Source organism: Gigantopelta aegis, chromosome 9, assembly GCF_016097555.1.
Source record: "Gigantopelta aegis isolate Gae_Host chromosome 9, Gae_host_genome, whole genome shotgun sequence".
In the NCBI taxonomy this organism is placed as follows: domain Eukaryota; kingdom Metazoa; phylum Mollusca; class Gastropoda; order Neomphalida; family Peltospiridae; genus Gigantopelta; species Gigantopelta aegis.
This window is the reverse complement of record NC_054707.1, coordinates 44,056,453-44,077,486: the sequence shown is the minus strand read 5'-3', so window position 1 is coordinate 44,077,486 and position 21,034 is coordinate 44,056,453. Positions and strand designations below refer to the sequence as shown.

Genomic DNA, 21,034 nt, shown 5'->3' with positions numbered 1-21,034 from the left:
TATAATCACACACATATATAATTTTTATGATCAAAAATGCTATGTATAATAAAAAAACATTTTCAAATACTACAATAAACTAAAAAAGAAACCCACTGCCATTGCTTTTATCAAGGTTTCCATCGATTCTAAACCAAAATCTATAAGAATTGTTGGATTTAAACTAAATGTCAATAATAACTGTGTTGAAACTATTTTTGTAGACCACATAGAATGCTATCAAGTAGTTGTACAAAGTGCGGCAGTAAGATACTACAAAGTAGTTGTTGGAGAGATGTGAAAATGTGGAGAATACTCTTAACTCTCATTCCATTCAAAACATATTTTGTCATTATAGTTTTATAGACTGTGCTGAGTTTGCTATCACTGTCGATATGTTTCCCACTAATAAAGTACTTTTAACAACTACATATTAAATATATTTTCTTTTTAGAAACTATTAGTCAGGGCTTCTAGATTATGGTAGCCCCACTCCCATGGCCAGTGATATTCAATGTTGGGCTAGTAAATAACTACTATTGCCATGCCCAACGGCTAGTGAAAAAAATGTGTCAAATGTTGCAGTTAAGTCTATTTTGTTAATATGAATATCCTGCCCCAACCTCCAATGTTAATGTTTTTAAGCTCTACAATCCCTCTTTAGGTGACATACATCTGATTATTACTATTATTCAGTAACATTGTATTAACTTAAAGTAATGTAGGGCTAGTGAATTTTTAATCGTGGCTAGTACATTTTTTAAAACATTGATCCCATAGGTAGTTGATTTTATAAAAAATTTAGAATTCCTGATTAGTGTCGGTGTATCTGATGGGTTTCTGTTCGGTGTAATGTTTTTTTAACAACTCCAACTTTATTTTATTACCTAATAAATATTTTTTCATAGTTACAAAATTATTTGGTAGTAAAATTAAGTTTGCACTACTACAAACACATTGAATGTACAGACAAAGATGTTCTAAACAAGAAAACAGATTTAATATGTTAATTTAGTTGTTATAGTCTCGGACAGCTAAAATATGTTAAAATGGGAGCAAACTCATGAGGTAAGATTCTAGTCCAAGTCATCCATTATGAATAATTAGAAACACAAATTTATGAGAAATTGATGAATGTTACAGAAATGTTAACGGTTTTCCATAGAATATTTGTAACAGAGTAAACTGAAACTCACACCATGATCATAATACCTCAATTTCTTTCTTTTATAACCAGTTAAAAAAAATTCTACACCTCACTCCCCCCATCATATTCAAACATTATCTGCACACAGTAGAAAAATTCAACAGTTATCTTCTCTTTACTGTGATTTATACAGGAGACAGAGACTCCAGTTTTATGACTAGAAGACATTATTAGCCTTGTAAGATGTAGATGTCAGCCCACAGTTTATTCAATGTTACTCTGTATAATTCTGTTAAGTACTTTATTTAACTTGTAGTACTTTAGTAGACTAGTGTTTCACGGAGAGAGCCACAACTCTGTCCAAGGTTTTTACATATGTAAATTAAACTTTCCAAAGTACATTTATTAATGATTAATTATTACCAGTACTATGGAAGTAATAAAGTAAATTTTTAAAGTACATTTATTAATGATTAATTATTACTATGGAAGTAATAAAGTACATTTTTAAAGTACATTTATTAATGATTAATTATTACTATGGAAGTAATAAAGTAAATTTTTAAAGTATATTTATTAATGATTATAATATACAGTGAAACCTGTCTAAACCGGACCCTGAACAAACTGGAATCCTGTCAAGTTTCATGGTCCCGAATTTTCTAGATTCTAAAACATGACTCTCTAAACAACTGATAGTGTTTAAATGAGATAAATATTAGGACCCACTGGAGATCTGCTTTAGACAGGCGTCACTGTATTACTATGTATTTTGTTTTGAAATTTTAAAATTAATGTTTATAATTACTATATATTATTAATGAAATATATTGTTTAATTGCGACAAGTGTTTTGGGATAGAACAAGTTAAAACTGCCTGATTTAAGTATTCTTCTTACACTTTACAATATAAATTGTGTGTGCATAAACATGTCAATGATATGTTTTTAAGTTGTTTACAAACGTCAGTATTACAAAAAATAGAAATAAAAGGGAATAAAAGTTAATTTTTTAAAATGAATGTTCACAATCAGATATGAAAGTTAAAGCTTCTAATTCAAATACCAAAAAGCTGCAAAGTTCAAGTTATGGAAATATACAAGTTAACATTTTTAAGATGAAAAATGTAAACATATGTTAAGTCAAATATGCTGTTTTACTGTCTGATTTGACATTCTGATTAGTTTTTCCATGTCACAGTCACATCGTAATTATCATTATGAGATCATAATCATATGTTATGCAACAACTTTATTGCATGATAATTTCCCACTACTATCAATGTGTGGTAAACAATGCAACAGATTCGAAATACTTTACATAAGAATGTTCAATATCCAGTTGTGAAAATTCTTTGTTGCGTATTTCTATATCCAAAACCAATAAATAAATTTAAAAATTTTTACATTGACAAAGTGTAAATGATGTAAATACCTTTCAATAATCAGCTGAATAAAGTATTGTAAAAAAAAAGAATCATTGCTATACTGTAACCGGTCGATCACAATTACTTCAGATTAAAGTTTGCAATCCAGTTTAACAATGCGGTGATGCGAATAACAGCTTATAAAAGACGAGTTTGTCAGCATTATGTGTATAATGTGTATAAACAGTATCGTCATTACAACAATGCTGCATGGAGTCTGTATTTAACTATCAGCAATGACATCACAGCAGTGTGTAAACATTGTCGAGACAATGGTGGTGGATAATTCTGCATCACGATGGTGTTGTCTGTGTAAGAACCGTGGACAGCAGCAGCAGCAGCAACAGCATTGTGTGGTGATTATCTCTGCATGGTGCTGGTGATTCTGAAGAAGCGGACGAACTTGAAGACAAGGCTGACGATGAGGTACCACAGGTTGCGAGCGATCTCCGATCGGGCGATGAGGCCGCGCCACAGAACGACAAACAGCACGGTGTTGAACGTGTAGCGGATGTTTCTCAGTCTGAAATCAGAAGTGTACAGATTGTTTAATAACTAGAAATCAGGCCGCACCACAGTACGACTAACAGCATGCTGTTGAACGTGTAGCAGATGTTTCTCAGTCTGAAATCAGAAGTGTACAGATTGGTTAATAACTAGAAATGAGGCCGCGCCACAGAACGACAAACAGCACGGTGTTGAACGTGTAGCGGATGTTTCTAAGTCTGAAATCAGAAGCAGTGTTTCCCCAAGGATTTTTGTTCAGAGGGCTGGCAAAATAGTTTGACATTAACTGAGCCCCCAAAGGGTGCGAAAATGCTAGGGAAGTTCGGGGGCATGCTCCCCAGTAATGTTTTTTTTTTAATTTCCAGTTGTTTTTAGATGCATTATGGAATACATGAGGGTGTCATGTACACTTATAGAAGGAGATATTTTAAGATAAATTTTAATAATAATGTTTATTATTATTAAATATTTGCATAATGTCAAAACAATAATTTGAAAAAGCAGTATAAAAGTATTAGACTAAGCACAAACAGATAATACATATTACTGAATTACTGATTGTAATATGTATTATCTGTTATCTATTTATCTAAAAGCCCAGATCTTCTAGACTTTTAAAATAAATCCACTAATCATGGGATTGGTGATTTTAAAAATTAATTATCCATGATTGAATATTCATTAGCCCTACTTCTGTATGTATATCAGAGGTTCTAGAATTAAAAAACAAAAAAATGACTTCCCATACTGACCAGTGGATAAAACATTTACTGGTCATGATAAAAAAATTCACTTGCTAAATTATTATCACTCAATGACTGATAAAACAAATAAAAGAAAGTAAATATTTTTTTATATATGTAGGTACCGGTACATTTTTAAATTTTTGTTAATTCATCATATAATGCACTTAAAAATAATTTCTTTCAAGTCTTGCAAATTTAATTATGTAATGTTTAAATATAATTTAAAAAACAACAACACAAAAACAAAAACAGACCAAATAAAAAAAACATTTGGAAGTTCGTAAAACAATATGGTTATGTGCAACCTTTAAAAAAAAAACCCTGATCTGACGAGACTGGTCACCGTTTATTTTGTTACGCCTGCACTGTGTTAGAGTAATGTTCAACTGTTTGGGTACCAGTCACTTAGTAGTTAAAGGAAAATTGCGCCAAAATTACTGCAACATTTTGTTAACTTGGACTTTGATAAAATTACATCTGTAAGTATCTTCATTTCAGGGATGGGGCATAGATTACTGGTGACTATATATTCATTAGTGAACTGTTGCATGTGAAAGGAAATCGAAATGACTTGTAGATCGGTTTTCCTTTTTACATATGATCGATGTTGGTTGATTGATTTATTTTTAAATTTTCATTCAATCATCATCATCATGGTTTATTTGTTTTCCCCTCACTGGCTACTGGGCTCTAACAATGTACATATTTGTGGAATACTAGTATATTTATAACTACTAGCATTTTTTTTTTTTTTTTAATAATATCGGCAAATTAATCACTGCAGAAGTATAAAGATTGTTTACACACAGTTTCATAACTAGAAACGCAGGAATCGAAATCAACAGTCTGGTAGACCATGTAAAGGTAACCACAAAATACAAATCTTGAGATTTATAGCTTACGATTTAAACTAGTTTACAACTGGCATTATTTTCACTAAGTCATTCATAGACACACTTGAGTAATAGGAAGGGGACATTTTAACATGAAATATTTGTGTATATAATATACATAAATGGGTGGTGGATGCCAACACAAATTGCCTCCCCAAACCATTTATTCGATAACATCCCTGTTTCAGACGACTGCTATTGTCTTACTGCATCGGTCAGCTAACCCAGTGCCAATTATTTTTGTGTTTGCTTGTTTGTTTGTTTTGATATACTGATATATTGAAGATTGACTATTGGACATCAAACATTTGGTCATTCCGATACACACTTAAGAGAGGTAAACCACCACAATGTTTCTGTTAGAAGCAAGGCATTTATATGCACTTTCACACAGACATGGCCCTTGATAATCGAGTCGCAGTGCACTGGTTGGGATGGGAAAAAATTCAATCCGAGAATGGGTCCACTAAAGTGATTTGATCCTGTGATGCAAGCACCTCAGGCAAGCACTTTACCGACCGAGCTAGATCCCACCCCGATTAATACTACTGAACCTGTGGCCTCATGACTTACTTCTTGAGATGTGCGCGGGCCGCTGGGACATCAACCATGTCTTCCTTGAGCAGATACTTCTTCGTTCCCAGGATGTAGTTTTCTATGTACGTCGGCCAGTGGAGTGGTCTTGGGTCTAAGTAGAACATCTGTCAATAACAACGGGTCAATTCACAACATGTATCATCAACAAAATCTGAAGGGGAAAAAAGCCACCAAACAATCAAGCATTCTGTGAGTACTGCTAAAGCAATACATGTTTACCGGGCCCAACAACTTTTCTAATTTCCTAAGTTCAAGGGACATAACTGTGAAAAATGGGTAAATTGCCACGAAAGTCAAAACTTGATCTGTAACAGAACATGAAATAGCTATACACTAAATTCAAACTCAATATTTTGAGGCATTGAAAAAAAAAAAACCCAGGTCCGGAAAACAAATTCTTGTATCTCCTACGTTCAAGGAACATAACTCTGTCAAAAACTGGTAGACCGGTAGGGGAATAATAACTATATCTTGTTTATTCTTGTATCTCCTACGTTCAAGGAACATAACTCTGTCAAAAACTGGTAGACCGGTAGGGGAATAATAACTATATCTTGTTTATTCTTGTATCTCCTACGTTCAAGGAACATAACTCTGTCAAACAGTGGTAGACCGGGAGGGGAATAATAACTATGTCTTGTTTATTCTTGTATCTCCTACATTCAAGGAACATAACTCTGTCAAACATTGGTAGACCGGGAGGGGAATAATAACTATGTCTTGTTTATTCTTGTATCTCCTACGTTCAAGGAACATAACTCTGTCAAACAGTGGTAGACCGGGAGGGGAATAATAACTATGTCTCGTTTATTCTTGTATCTCCTACGTTCAAGGAACATAACTCTGTCAAACATTGGTAGACCGGGAGGGGAATAATAACTATGTCTTGTTTATTCTTGTATCTCCTACGTTCAAGGAACATAACTCTGTCAAACATTGGTAGACCGGGAGGGGAATAATAACTATATCTTGTTTATTCTTGTATCTCCTACATTCAAGGAACATAACTCTGTCAAACATTGGTAGACCGGGAGGGGAATAATAACTATATCTTGTTTATTCTTGTATCTCTTACGTTCAAGGAACATAACTCTGTCAAACAGTGGTAGACCGGGAGGGGAATAATAACTATATCTTGTTTTTTCACTTCGTAAAGGCGAGACAAACATCAGAGACGAAATGTCTCAAGCAAATAAAATAGAACATTGTGGTTACCTTCCTTTCTTCCGGTGACATGGCATTGATGAGCATGTCTGTGTTGTTGTAGCTCCACTCCCACGAGTTGCTTGTGAAGAATGCCATAATGCTCATCGTGCGGTGTAATCGATTGTAGATCCGAACCATTCTGAAACAACAAACCTAGCGTACTCAGCAGACAAAAATACTCATTCATTGTACCCAGACCATAGGCTGGATTACAGGTACTTTCCTCAGGAATGGGACGGTACATACCATGGTACATACCATTGACTATAATATATACCAGATCTGGAAAGGAAACTGTCAACTAAGGATTTATGCTACAACTCGCAACAGGACAAAATGATAAATTGATTATACATGGTCCATACTAGAAATGACTATGCAAGGGCAATTTTTCGTGTACTTTCTCCATAGATGGGATGAAACATATTATATACTCTTCAAAAAAAGAAACTTGACATTGGTAAACATAATGCTATTGGATTATTTTTACAGAATCAAAGACAATCAAGTAAATGAGAGAATAGTGATGCAAAAATACTATAAAACATGTTCGATTCGCATAAACATAGCCATAGTCATTATTTGTACTGAAATGCAAAAGCGCAATCCTCAGAGACTTTACATGCCGAACTCTCCATTGGTGGGGCATAAAAGGCCAGATCAGCACTGATTCAAACAGACCGCATAACGACACTGTAGGTAACTCAATAATGCCAAGATTGACATCAGCTCAACGCATTAATGTTATTGGGATATTGCAAGCAGGGGCAACTCAACAAGCTGTGGTAAGGCACTTTGGCGTCTCCAGACAGACCATCTCTGCTTTATGAGCACGGTACAACACCACTCAAAGTGGTAATGACAGGCCACGATCAGGTAGTCCCAGAATAACCACCGCCGCTCAAGATCGATACATCCGGGCATGTCATCTTTGAAATCGAACCACAACACCAACAACCACAGCGACACAAATCCCTGGACTATGCAGAATTTCCGACCAGTCTGGTTCGTAATCTGCTGAGGGAGGCAGGAATTTTCCCTAGAAGACCAGGGTGAAATGGACACATGCCAGATGAAGGACATTTTGTTCTCAGATGAGTCTCGTTTTCTCCTGTCATGTATTGATGGACGCACACCTGTCTGTAGACGTCGAGGGGAACGGTATGCTCCCAAGTCGACTGTGTTGGTGGTGGCAGTGTCATGGTGTGGGCAGGAATCCATCATGGTGGTAGGACGGCTCTTGTGCATGTGGCAGGTGCACTGATGGACCTTATGTTGCACGTGTTAGTCAGGAGTTTCTGCAGCTCCACGGCGTCCAGACATTACCTTCGCCTGCCCATTCGCCAGATTTAAACCCAATAGAACGTCTATGGGATTCACTGGATCAGCGTCTGCGCCAGAAGAATCCACCACCCCAGACACTTCTGCAACTTCTTACTGCACTGCAGCATGAGTGGCAGAACATTCCACAATGTGATTGCTTCCATGCATCGCCGTTGTCAAGCTGTCATCAGGGCTCGTGGTGGTCATAATCGATACTGACATTTTGCCCACCTCTGTGTCACACATATGCCTGTGTACATGTTTCAGGTGGATTCCCAGTGATACTGTTTCGGACATGTACAGAGTAATCCCCTTCCCATGGAACTTGATCTTTGGTTGCTTGTATCATGTCTACCAGTTTTTTTTAATTAAACTTTGAAAATCAATGTCAAGTTTCTTTTTTTGAGGAGTATATGTGGAAAGATAATGGTCCACCAAAAGGGATCTATCCTACAACTCATCACACCCCTGGAAAGTATGCAATAACTGACATACATTCCTCTCCATACCCGAGAAGCTGTATTGGTTGAAACTAAAACAACTACAATCCACTATCTTCCACCACCTCAATTCAACAGAATTTACTAATTAGATTGTCGTTCTTACTATTAGGAGATAACAATCATTAACAACTACAACCCACTATCTTCCACCACCTCAATTCACTAGACTTTACTAATTAGATTGTCGTTCTTACTATTAGGAGATAATAATCATCAACTACCTTGGTTTTTTCCCAATGATGCGGTAGAAGACGTCCATTGCGTACGCCGGTAAGAGGTGACTCACAAACATGTAGTAGTCATGGAGATAGCTGCAAAACAATAGACAATACAGTCATCAGTCAAGTAGTGACACCTCAGCACATTTTAAACTACGGCTGTTTTGTGTAAAATATATGGTTATCTTGGTATTTATATAGAACACCCACCGTCATCACATTTGCTAAGTAATTTTAAAAGAAAGCTTTTACAAAAACATTTTTTTTCAAGACACCTGGTTTAATGAGGATAAAAACTAATTTATAACATACTCCAATGCTGGATCCCATAACATTTCCGGTGGAAGTAGTACTGCCATGCTGCATGTTAAGCCACTTTATAAAACTTTATGAAACTTTGTAGATCTTTAAATGCCAGTGAAAACAAAGGTAATATCTACCTGTTTGTCCTGAAGTCAAGGTATGGTCTTCTGAAACATGCGTCCATCGGTGTGTGTTTGAGAAATTTCAGTGCTACATGTCCTAAAATTGGAAACATCACATGATTTTAACCATCAATTATTTCAACATGTACTGAACTCTTATTTAAAACAACAGCAAAAAATACTTGTATGTAGCTTTTCTACTGTACATCGATGGTGAAAAGAGACCTATCATCAATCAAAAGTATCTGATTACGTTCCCAAAAGTGGCAAAGATTAATAACATGTATGTGATCTGACGTCCCCAGTGCATGACCACGATCAATTGGGGCTGAATTATGAAGTGATATTTTGTTTCAAAGTAAATCTGTTTATTATTTAGTTCAGTTGGACAGAGTGCTTAACTGAAGTGCTTGGTAACAGTGTCGAACAGTCTCAGAGCAGAGTTTCCTTATCCCAACCAACTGCTATATCAAAGGCTACTATGGTATGTGCTGTCCTTTCTGTGGGAAAGAGCATATAAACGATCCCTTGCTATTATTGGAAATATGTAAAAGGTGTCCAACGAATATAACATGTCAGTATTACTAAATGTTTAGCATTCAGCAGCCAATGATTAATTAATCAATGTGCTCAAGTGGTGTCGTTAAACAAAAACAAACTTTATGTGATGACCATGTTGTTGAGAGAAATAATGGCTATCTCCCAGTGCCTGTATAGTGCTGTAAAGACCTCTACTTACTCATCTCGCCCCACCAGTGTCTGTAAAAGTCAGATACAGTGCTATAAAGACCTCTACTTACTCATCTCGCCCCACCAGTGCCTGTAAAAGTCAGATACAGTGCTATAAAGACCTCTACTTACTCATCTCGCCCCACCAGTGCCTGTAAAAGTCAGATACAGTGCAATAAAGACCTCTACTTACTCATCTCGCCCCACCAGTGTCTGTAAAAGTCAGATATAGTGCTATAAAGACCTCTACTTACTCATCTCGCCCCACCAGTGCCTGTAAAAGTCAGATACAGTGCTATAAAGACCTCTACTTACTCATCTCACCCCACCAGTGCCTGTAAAAGTCAGATACAGTGCTATAAAGACCTCTACTTACTCATCTCGCCCCACCAGTGCCTGTAAAAGTCAGATACAGTGCAATAAAGACCTCTACTTACTCATCTCGCCCCACCAGTGCCTGTAAAAGTCAGATACAGTGCTATAAAGACCTCTACTTACTCATCTCGCCCAACCAGTGCCTGTAAAGTCAGATATAGTGCTGTAAAGACCTCTACTTACTCATCTCGCCCAACCAGTGTCTGTAAAAGTCAGATACAGTGCTGTAAAGACCTCTACTTACTCATCTCGCCCCACCAGTGTCTGTAAAAGTCAGATACAGTGCTATAAAGACCTCTACTTACTCATCTCGCCCCACCAGTGTCTGTAAAAGTCAGATACAGTGCTATAAAGACCTCTACTTACTCATCTCGCCCCACCAGTGCCTGTAAAAGTCAGATACAGTGCTATAAAGACCTCTACTTACTCATCTCGCCCCCACCAGTGCCTGTATAAGTCAGATACAGTGCTATAAAGACCTCTACTTACTCATCTCGCCCCACCAGTGCCTGTAAAAGTCAGATACAGTGCAATAAAAACCTCTACTTACTCATCTCGCCCCACCAGTGCCTGTAAAAGTCAGATACAGTGCTATAAAGACCTCTACTTACTCATCTCGCCCCACCAGTGCCTGTAAAAGTCAGATATAGTGCTATAAAGACCTCTACTTACTCATCTCGCCCCACCAGTGCCTGTAAAAGTCAGATACAGTGCTATAAAGACCTCTACTTACTCATCTCGCCCCACCAGTGCCTGTAAAAGTCAGATACAGTGCTATAAAGACCTCTACTTACTCATCTCGCCCCACCAGTGCCTGTAAAGTCAGATACAGTGCTATAAAGACCTCTACTTACTCATCTCGCCCCACCAGTGTCTGTAAAAGTCAGATACAGTGCTATAAAGACCTCTACTTACTCATCTCGCCCCACCAGTGTCTGTAAAAGTCAGATACAGTGCTATAAAGACCTCTACTTACTCATCTCGCCCCACCAGTGCCTGTAAAGTCAGATACAGTGCTATAAAGACCTCTACTTACTCATCTCGCCCCCACCAGTGCCTGTAAAGTCAGATACAGTGCTATAAAGACCTCTACTTACTCATCTCGCCCCACCAGTGTCTGTAAAAGTCAGATACAGTGCTATAAAGACCTCTACTTACTCATCTCGCCCAACCAGTGCCTGTAAAGTCAGATATAGTGCTGTAAAGACCTCTACTTACTCATCTCGCCCAACCAGTGTCTGTAAAAGTCAGATACAGTGCTGTAAAGACCTCTACTTACTCATCTCGCCCAACCAGTGTCTGTAAAAGTCAGATACAGTGCTATAAAGACCTCTACTTACTCATCTCGCCCCACCAGTGTCTGTAAAAGTCAGATACAGTGCTATAAAGACCTCTACTTACTCATCTCGCCCCACCAGTGCCTGTAAAAGTCAGATACAGTGCAATAAAGACCTGTACTTACTCATCTCGCCCCACCAGTGCCTGTAAAAGTCAGATACAGTGCTATAAAGACCTCTACTTACTCATCTCGCCCCACCAGTGCCTGTAAAAGTCAGATACAGTGCTATAAAGACCTCTACTTACTCATCTCGCCCCCACCAGTGCCTGTAAAAGTCAGATACAGTGCTATAAAGACCTCTACTTACTCATCTCGCCCCACCAGTGCCTGTAAAAGTCAGATACAGTGCAATAAAGACCTCTACTTACTCATCTCGCCCCACCAGTGCCTCATCTCGCCCCCACCAGTGCCTGTAAAAGTCAGATACAGTGCTATAAAGACCTCTACTTACTCATCTCGCCCCCACCAGTGCCTGTAAAGTCAGATACAGTGCTATAAAGACCTCTACTTACTCATCTCGCCCCACCAGTGTCTGTAAAAGTCAGATACAGTGCTATAAAGACCTCTACTTACTCATCTCGCCCCACCAGTGTCTGTAAAGTCAGATATAGTGCTATAAAGACCTCTACTTACTCATCTCGCCCCACCAGTGTCTGTAAAAGTCAGATACAGTGCTATAAAGACCTCTACTTACTCATCTCGCCCCACCAGTGCCTGTAAAGTCAGATACAGTGCTATAAAGACCTCTACTTACTCATCTCGCCCCCACCAGTGCCTGTAAAGTCAGATACAGTGCTATAAAGACCTCTACTTACTCATCTCGCCCCACCAGTGTCTGTAAAAGTCAGATACAGTGCTATAAAGACCTCTACTTACTCATCTCGCCCCACCAGTGCCTGTAAAGTCAGATATAGTGCTATAAAGACCTCTACTTACTCATCTCGCCCCACCAGTGCCTGTAAAGTCAGATACAGTGCTATAAAGACCTCTACTTACTCATCTCGCCCCCACCAGTGCCTGTAAAAGTCAGATACAGTGCTATAAAGACCTCTACTTACTCATCTCGCCCCACCAGTGCCTGTAAAAGTCAGATACAGTGCAATAAAGACCTCTACTTACTCATCTCGCCCCACCAGTGCCTGTAAAAGTCAGATACAGTGCTATAAAGACCTCTACTTACTCATCTCGCCCCCACCAGTGCCTGTAAAGTCAGATACAGTGCTATAAAGACCTCTACTTACTCATCTCGCCCCACCAGTGTCTGTAAAAGTCAGATACAGTGCTATAAAGACCTCTACTTACTCATCTCGCCCCACCAGTGTCTGTAAAGTCAGATATAGTGCTATAAAGACCTCTACTTACTCATCTCGCCCCACCAGTGTCTGTAAAAGTCAGATACAGTGCTATAAAGACCTCTACTTACTCATCTCGCCCCACCAGTGCCTGTAAAGTCAGATACAGTGCTATAAAGACCTCTACTTACTCATCTCGCCCCCACCAGTGCCTGTAAAGTCAGATACAGTGCTATAAAGACCTCTACTTACTCATCTCGCCCCACCAGTGCCTGTAAAGTCAGATACAGTGCTATAAAGACCTCTACTTACTCATCTCGCCCAACTAGTGTCTGTAAAAGTCAGATATAGTGCTATAAAGACCTCTACTTACTCATCTCGCCCCACCAGTGTCTGTAAAAGTCAGATATAGTGCTGTAAAGACCTCTACTTACTCATTTCGCCCCATGTGAAGGGGTTGGTGCCGCCTGTTGTACTGTGGTAGACTAGTGTCCGCTTTGGTTTGGCCACCGCGGTGTACCAAGCGACACAAATCATCAGGTTGACGGGGATGTCCACCGGAATAAAGTCGGCCACTGCGTTATAGTCACCCTTCATCGTCCGCAATACTCCCTTACCAGCCTGACATCAAACATAATTAAGATACATTATATATTGTGGGTTTTTTGGTCTGTCATGCATTATAGTCGCCCTTCATTGTCCGCAACACGCCCTTACCAGCCTGACTTTGAACATAATTGAGAAAAATTATATACTGTGGTTTTCTGGTCTGGCCATCATTAAGAAAACAAATATTTTAATAAACAATGGTTTGCTATATACATACTCCAACTGACAACTTGAATATGATAGATGGAATAAAATGCATTCTTTTATTAATACATCTAGTAAATGTAAATTTTTTAAAAGCACACTGCAAAAATTAAATGTCAAGTTGTTTTCAAGAAATTAAACAAAAGAATTTGGCATTAAATGCAAAACATTTTGTATCAACAGTCAAACTAGTAGCAGATATTCATGTTTTGTTGGCAGTAAATTCCTCCTTATGCAGAGCATTGCAGAAATGACAAAGTGTTGAGCTAACACTGTAAAATTCATGGGCTGTTTTTATTCTTGATTATACCATAATTACTTTCTGTGGACATGAAATAGTACTTTCATTGTAACTGATGTGATGGTGTCTTTGTCTTTTTGTTTTATATTTTATTCTTGGGGGTTTTGTTGGTTAAAAAAATAAGTCAAGTAATTATTGCACCGATACATCGGTTGCACTTTTCACAGTAATATCTTGGTTGCGCTAACTTGATGATTTCACAAACTGAAGAAACTAGAGTGGAGAACTTACCGCAATGTATAAACCACTAGGTCCATTGTAATTATCGATCCATCCCTGCAATGAGAAACAGTATTCATAAAACCACAGACCACATGATTAATCATGCGAGCAAATTAATAAAGTAATTGGAATACATATTTCATAACTATATCGATGGAAAAAAATAAGGGATCACACAAATAGTAAATTATTTCCTTTTGTAGAATATCAATGTCCATAAATTATTACCAATTAGTTTTAAGTTGTCCTATTTTTAGTAGCACAATCTTCATTTCACTGCCTAACACATACATGTATCGTTTATTTTTTAATTTCACTTCCTAATATATCATATTTTTTCTTAGTTACAAAATTAGCCAGTTGTGGAAACAATTTTCAAACAATATGTTAGTCCAGCCTAATCAAAATATAGCCTACAAAAAACTCTTAAATTGGATTTGCTCTGTTATGTGATGTGATATGACTATTTTTTGTCCAAATTGTCTATTTTTTAAAAAGATATTTTGTGAAATAAAAACTGCATAAATGAGAATCTATCGTCTATTTCTTTTACATGATTTTTAGGTTAAAAGTGACATGTAATTATTCTATACTTTTTTACTGGTTAATATAAAATATTTTCTGAAAACAAAAGTAGGATAATTGACTTTTCTACTATAAGACTTACAGGGAGTGGTTCTTTCCAAGCTGCCCCAATGATGGAGGGCCGAACGATGGCCAGGGGAAGTCCGACGCCCTCTGTGACGAGGATGTTTTCAGCGAGGTGTTTCGTGTACGTGTACGTGTTGGGCTTGCCCTTCAGTAGTTTAGGTGTGAGGATCTCCAGCATTTCATCGTCCATCCACCTGGCGGAAAACAACAACACACACATTTAACTCCAGCATCTCATCGTCCATCCACCTGACGGAAAACAACAACATACGCTCTCAACACACACATTTAACTCCAGCATCTCATCGTCCATCCACCTGACGGAAAACAACAATACACGCTCTCAACACACACATTAACTCCAGCATCTCATCGTCCATCCACCTGACGGAAAACAACAACACATGCTCTCAACACACAGATTTAACTCCAGCATCTCATCGTCCATCCACCTGACGGAAAACAACAACACACGCTCTCAACACACACATTTAACTCCAGCATCTCATCGTCCATCCACCTGACGGAAAACAACAACACACGCTCTCAACACACATTTAACTCCAGCATCTCATCGTCCATCCACCTGACGGAAAACAACAACATACGCTCTCAACACACACATTTAACTCCAGCATCTCATCGTCCATCCACCTGACGGAAAACAACAACACACGCTCTCAACACACACATTTAACTCCAGCATCTCATCGTCCATCCACCTGACGGAAAACAACAACATACGCTCTCAACACACACATTTAACTCCAGCATCTCATCGTTCATCCACCTGACGGAAAACAACAACACACGCTCTCAACCCACACATTTAACTCCAGCATCTCATCGTCCATCCACCTGATGGAAAACAACAACACACGCTCTCAACACACATATTTAACTCCAGCATCTCATCGTCCATTCACCTGATGGAAAACAACAAAACATGCTCTCAACACTCACATTTAACTCCAGCATCTCATCGTCCATCCACCTGACGGAAAACAACAACACACGCTCTCAACACACACATTTAACTCCAGCATCTCATCGTCCATCCACCTGACGGAAAACAACAACACACGCTCTCAACACACACATTTAACTCCAGCATCTCATCGTCCATCCACCTGATGGAAAACAACAACACACGCTCTCAACACACATATTTAACTCCAGCATCTCATCGTCCATTCACCTGATGGAAAACAACAACACACGCTCTCAACACACACATTTAACTCCAGCATCTCATCGTCCATCCACCTGACGGAAAACAACAACACATGCTCTCAACACACACATTTAACTCCAGCATCTTATCGTCCATCCACGTGACGGAAAACAACAACACACGCTCTCAACACACACATTTAACCCCTGCATCTCATCGTCCATCCACCTGACGGAAAACAACAACACACGCTCTCAACACACACATTTAACTCCAGCATCTCATCGTCTATCCACCTTACGGAAAACAACAACACACGCTCTCAAGACACACATTTAACTCCAGCATCTCATCGTCCATCCACCTGACGGAAAACAACAACATACGCTCTCAACACACACATTTAACTCCAGCATCTCATCGTCCATCCACCTGACGGAAAACAACAACACACGCTCTCAACACACACATTTAACTCCAGCATCTCATCGTCCATCCACCTGACGGAAAACAACAACACAGGCTCTCAACACACACATTTAACTCCAGCATCTCATCGTCCATCCACCTGACGGAAAACAACAACACACGCTCTCAACACACACATTTAACTCCAGCATCTCATCGTCCATCCACCTGACGGAAAACAACAACACACGCTCTCAACACACATTTAACTCCAGCATCTCATCGTCCATCCACCTGACGGAAAACAACAACACACGCTCTCAACACACACATTAACTCCAGCATCTCATCGTTCATCCACCTGATGGAAAACAACAACACACGCTCTCAACACACACATTTAACTCCAGCATCTCATCGTCCATCCACCTGACGGAAAACAACAACACACGCTCTCAACACACACATTAATTAACTCCAGCATCTCATCGTTCATCCACCTGATGGAAAACAACAAAACACGCTCTCAACACACACATTTAACTCCAGCATCTCATTGTCCATCCACCTGGCGAAAAACAACAACACACGCTCTCAACACACACATTTAACAAAAGGATACTTCTAACTAGAAACATATGTAAACTGTAATTTCAATATAAGCATCAAAATCAAAATACCATCAAACCAGCCTCGGTGGTGTTGTGGTTAAGCCATCGGACATATCAGGACCACTACACCGACCTCTCTCCCACTAACAACTATTAACCATCTGTCCTGGACAGACAGCCCAGATAGTTGAGGTGTGTGCTCAGGACAGCATGCTTGAACTGTAATTGGATATAAGCATGGAAATGAGTTGAAATTAATACTCTGTTAACTAAAACTTCAGTCTCTCAAACTATAATAATGGTCCCGGCTGAATTGCTATACAAACCAGTAATAAACAGACTTCGAAAAGTCAAACTTTGAAAACGCAATCTCTCAAACTAATTTTGATCAAGCTATTGTCAGCCAAGCGAAGCGTGAGTGGGGTGTCTCGACTGGTCTTAGCTGTCACTCAGGTTGGACAGGTAGGGGGCCAATAAAGAAGAGAACTATTTCATGTGTACTTACTCCAAGGCGTCAATAAGTTTGTGTGGATCCACGGTGGGTGGGTAGACAACCTCTTCAATGAACGGTCTTTCACAGTTTGCATAGGCCGTCGACACGTGCACCAACACCTGAAATAAACGAGAGGAATATCATTTTTATTATTCATCAAGTCCAAAATAAGCAAACTACCGAATGTCAAGAACACCCATGCATGAACAAACGTCTACTTATGACATCGGGGCAATTTTTATTTAGTGTTCAGCATACAGTAACTTATTTGTAGCACTCTCGAATAATTTGACTGGTTTTTCACTGTAACTTATCTTATAACAATCACTTTATATCAGGTCAAAAACCAGTCTGGTAGGTGACAGTGAGTGCCCAGTTCTCCTGACAGGGAACATTTTGTTCAGTATCGTGTCGCAATTCACTACACACGTTTCTCAAATATTGCTACACAATTTAAAAAAATTAAACAGTAGTTGCTAACCAATTTTTAATTGACTAGAAATATCACTAATCAAGACTTTGAAAGCAAAATGTTCCCTGCTTGAACACGGCACAAATCCTGCAGCTGCCACATAAGTTACTTCTACTGCAGGGCACAATATTTCACGCGAACCGCCGTTCTGTTCTTGTGTCGGTTACGCAAAATTAAATTTACGCGAATCGCAAATTGGTTACATCATGACCTGTAAACGTTCACCCCTACGCATGCTGTAACCGCACCGTGGTGCAGGGGTGTAATATTCTCTTTAAGAATGGCCAATACAGCACAAATTGAAATTTTGAGTAAAAGTCAGTATCTATCTGTGATATTTGTATTTTTGCAGAGTTCTTTACACTGTTTTTGTTTAATCTTGAATTTTTATATTGATGTTGATCACCTTATTTGTTTGCATTACCATAGTTTGACACCCAATAGCCGATGTATTTTTCGTGCTGGGGTGTCGTTAAACATTCATTCATTCATTCATGTAAACGTTCAGAAATTAAAACTTGCAAACTTCACGATTACAGGAAGTATATTCACGCATTCAAATATAATTCACGTAACCGAACAGTTGGTTACCTAGGTAAAAACCACGTGAACCGACTTCCGGTTACCTCAGATTTCGAAATATTGTCCCCTGTACTGTCAGCAGCCAGGGATCTTTTATATGTATTGTCTTACAATGTTACATACAGGACAGCATATAGAGGGAATATGAACTTTGGGATGCCTTTTATGGGTCTCACTGGACTGGCCATGTAAACATCCACCAGGTTCACCATTGACAAATTTGTTTTAAAACCACAGAGATTCAAGGGTGTTTCATACAAACTAATCCAACTAAAAATCTGTATTTTAGGATTCTTTTTGTTTTCTGATTTAAAAATCTACAGATCTTCAACATGTTTTACTATTTAGATCACTGAAATTGGCAAAACGGACCACTTTATACAAAAAAGGCGAAATACACAGCGGACAAAATGTACCTTTACCAGTTAAGACAAATTTCTTTTTCAAAACGTGTAGTCAAATTCAGCGGTGGTCAACTGTAAAATTTAGAGATAATACATGTTTTAAAATCTGTGTGATTCCTATGATCAACAGTCTGTAGAACAAACCTGCAGTTTTCTCAGTGTCTTTGCCAGAACTATCAACTCTCTCACTGCTAGCACATTCAGCTGTAAGGCAACCCTGTAAAAACAAAAACATGTTTTTTGTTCATTTTGGTTTTTTAAACATGTTTCTCTATAATAGGGTGCCTTGTATCATTCTTAACATGAATCAAATTATAAACATGTTTCTGTCTATCCTTGTCAGTGTTTTTGCCAGAAAGAAATTTTTGGGTATGGCGCTATGGAATTAAATGCAACCACAGTCAACAGGGGATGTGGGGGGCATCCCCCCCCCCCCCCCCAAAGAAAATGGGTTACGTTTAGGGTTAGGGTTAAGTAAATCATACATTAATGATAAGAGTAATTAATTTTGTTAAAAGGTTAACTTTTTTTTTTTAAATTGCAAAAAAATCTGGGTATGGCGCCATACCCATTTTACCCTCTGGCAGAAACCCTGCTTGTATCTACATCTGTACTAGAATTCTTATGCTAATAATTACTTACAACGGACAATGTATCAATAGGGATTTAGCAATGTCATGTTGTACATACATGCACAGATGTTTGTTTTGTAACATGCAGTGAAATATCTGAACATGTATAGAATCTGAAATATCTTATCAAATAACATAAAATGATACATATGACAGAAGTCCAAGTGTTTTAATTACCTCAGCGATTCATCAAAGCGAACAGTGGCAGCACTGTGAAAGACAATCTGCACGTTTTCCTGAAGCAGTTTAAGATCCTCCGAAGATATGCCCAGACCCGGCAGGCTGATGTCCCCGTTAATAGGATGTAACTTGTCTCCGAAATTAGGACAGTCTTTTCTCAGTTTGTCGTAAAGCTGTAATAAAATGAATATAAAGCTATAAATGTTCATGCACGTGAACTTGTACAAGGAAATGAAAGTAAGTTACGAGAAATGTGTACTTGTTCAATATTCAGTTGAGGAATATTTTGTTTAGCATCATGACACAACTGGCTATGGCAGTTTTAGTGTCAGAGATGGCTAGATACTTGTACACAATCATAAAACACCAATTAATAGATCTATGCTAATCAGTTTTCAAATTGTGGCTAATCAAAATTTGGATTTGATCAAAATTGTGCTTGTCAGTATTATAGGCAATGTATGTTTTGTGCTAGGATGTCTTTAAACATTCATTATTTGCTGTTCTGTTATGTTCAGTATTGAACAGTGACATTCTTAATTTTTTACATTCTTGGATTTAAAATTTTTTTTAAATGTTCATCTGTCTTTAGGGATCGAACTTAAGATTTTGTGCCACCAATGGCAATTTTGAGCCTGTCTACATCATTTGTTTTTTAAAGTGACTTTTTCAGCCAATAAACATGCCTGCAAGATTATATTTCTGTATGGAGACATATTTCCAATGTACAAATGTAATATAATGTAAACCACGTGTATACATTTAGCCTTCATTGGGGAGCTTTACATGCCATTGTTGATGCTCCTGGCCTATGGCAATTTATATCTCAAAGACGGCAATTGCTGTCGTTAAGTTCAAGCCCTGGGTTTTATTTAATCCGGGTTAATTAACACGATTGTAATGTGAAAACAACTGTGCTGGGATTAGTTATTTTGCCAGTATCAGTTATATAGCATATATGTACCAGTTCATATAAATTTACATGCCAGGGAATTTTATTTTTATTTTTTTTAACATTTTGATTAGCGAAATTTCTAAGCAATTAAAAATGGATTAGCTTCTACTGTTTAATGTTCTAAAATTGTGTAGCAATCTGTGAAGCTTGAGTACCAAATTGCGATGCAACACTGAACAAGAATAACAATGTAACATCAAATTATAAAATGACTGTGTTTGAATACACTGTATATACATGTACATATACACCAGCTTAACTATGTTTGTTGTATAACAAGATTATGTGTGGTGTAAGGTACACTGTATTAATGTACATGGGATTGTAACCTGTACTGTAACCTCTATTGGCTATGAATATCAGTCAGTTGATCTGTCAGAATCATAACAACAAAGCTGTACACACCAAACTAGCCACAGGTGCAACGTACA

The 21,034-nt window shown here is 38.2% G+C and overlaps 1 protein-coding gene across 2 annotated transcripts in view; it reads right to left on the bottom strand.

Moving 5' to 3' along the window:
- Positions 1 to 658: 658 nt before the first annotated feature.
- The window catches only part of LOC121381999 (fatty acyl-CoA reductase 1-like), a 40,290-nt gene continuing 19,914 nt past the window's right edge, over positions 659 to 21,034 (bottom strand). For both annotated transcript variants that reach the window (XM_041511464.1, XM_041511465.1), the window contains 11 exons: positions 19,646 to 19,821; positions 18,981 to 19,053; positions 17,391 to 17,497; positions 14,709 to 14,886; positions 14,051 to 14,095; positions 13,140 to 13,326; positions 8,986 to 9,067; positions 8,549 to 8,638; positions 6,511 to 6,640; positions 5,272 to 5,399; positions 659 to 3,075 (listed from right to left, as the gene is read on the bottom strand). In XM_041511464.1, coding sequence (XP_041367398.1) covers positions 2,913 to 3,075; positions 5,272 to 5,399; positions 6,511 to 6,640; positions 8,549 to 8,638; positions 8,986 to 9,067; positions 13,140 to 13,326; positions 14,051 to 14,095; positions 14,709 to 14,886; positions 17,391 to 17,497; positions 18,981 to 19,053; positions 19,646 to 19,821 — 1,359 coding nt within the window. In that variant the 3' untranslated portion in view covers positions 659 to 2,912. The remainder of the gene's footprint in view (positions 3,076 to 5,271; positions 5,400 to 6,510; positions 6,641 to 8,548; positions 8,639 to 8,985; positions 9,068 to 13,139; positions 13,327 to 14,050; positions 14,096 to 14,708; positions 14,887 to 17,390; positions 17,498 to 18,980; positions 19,054 to 19,645; positions 19,822 to 21,034) is intronic.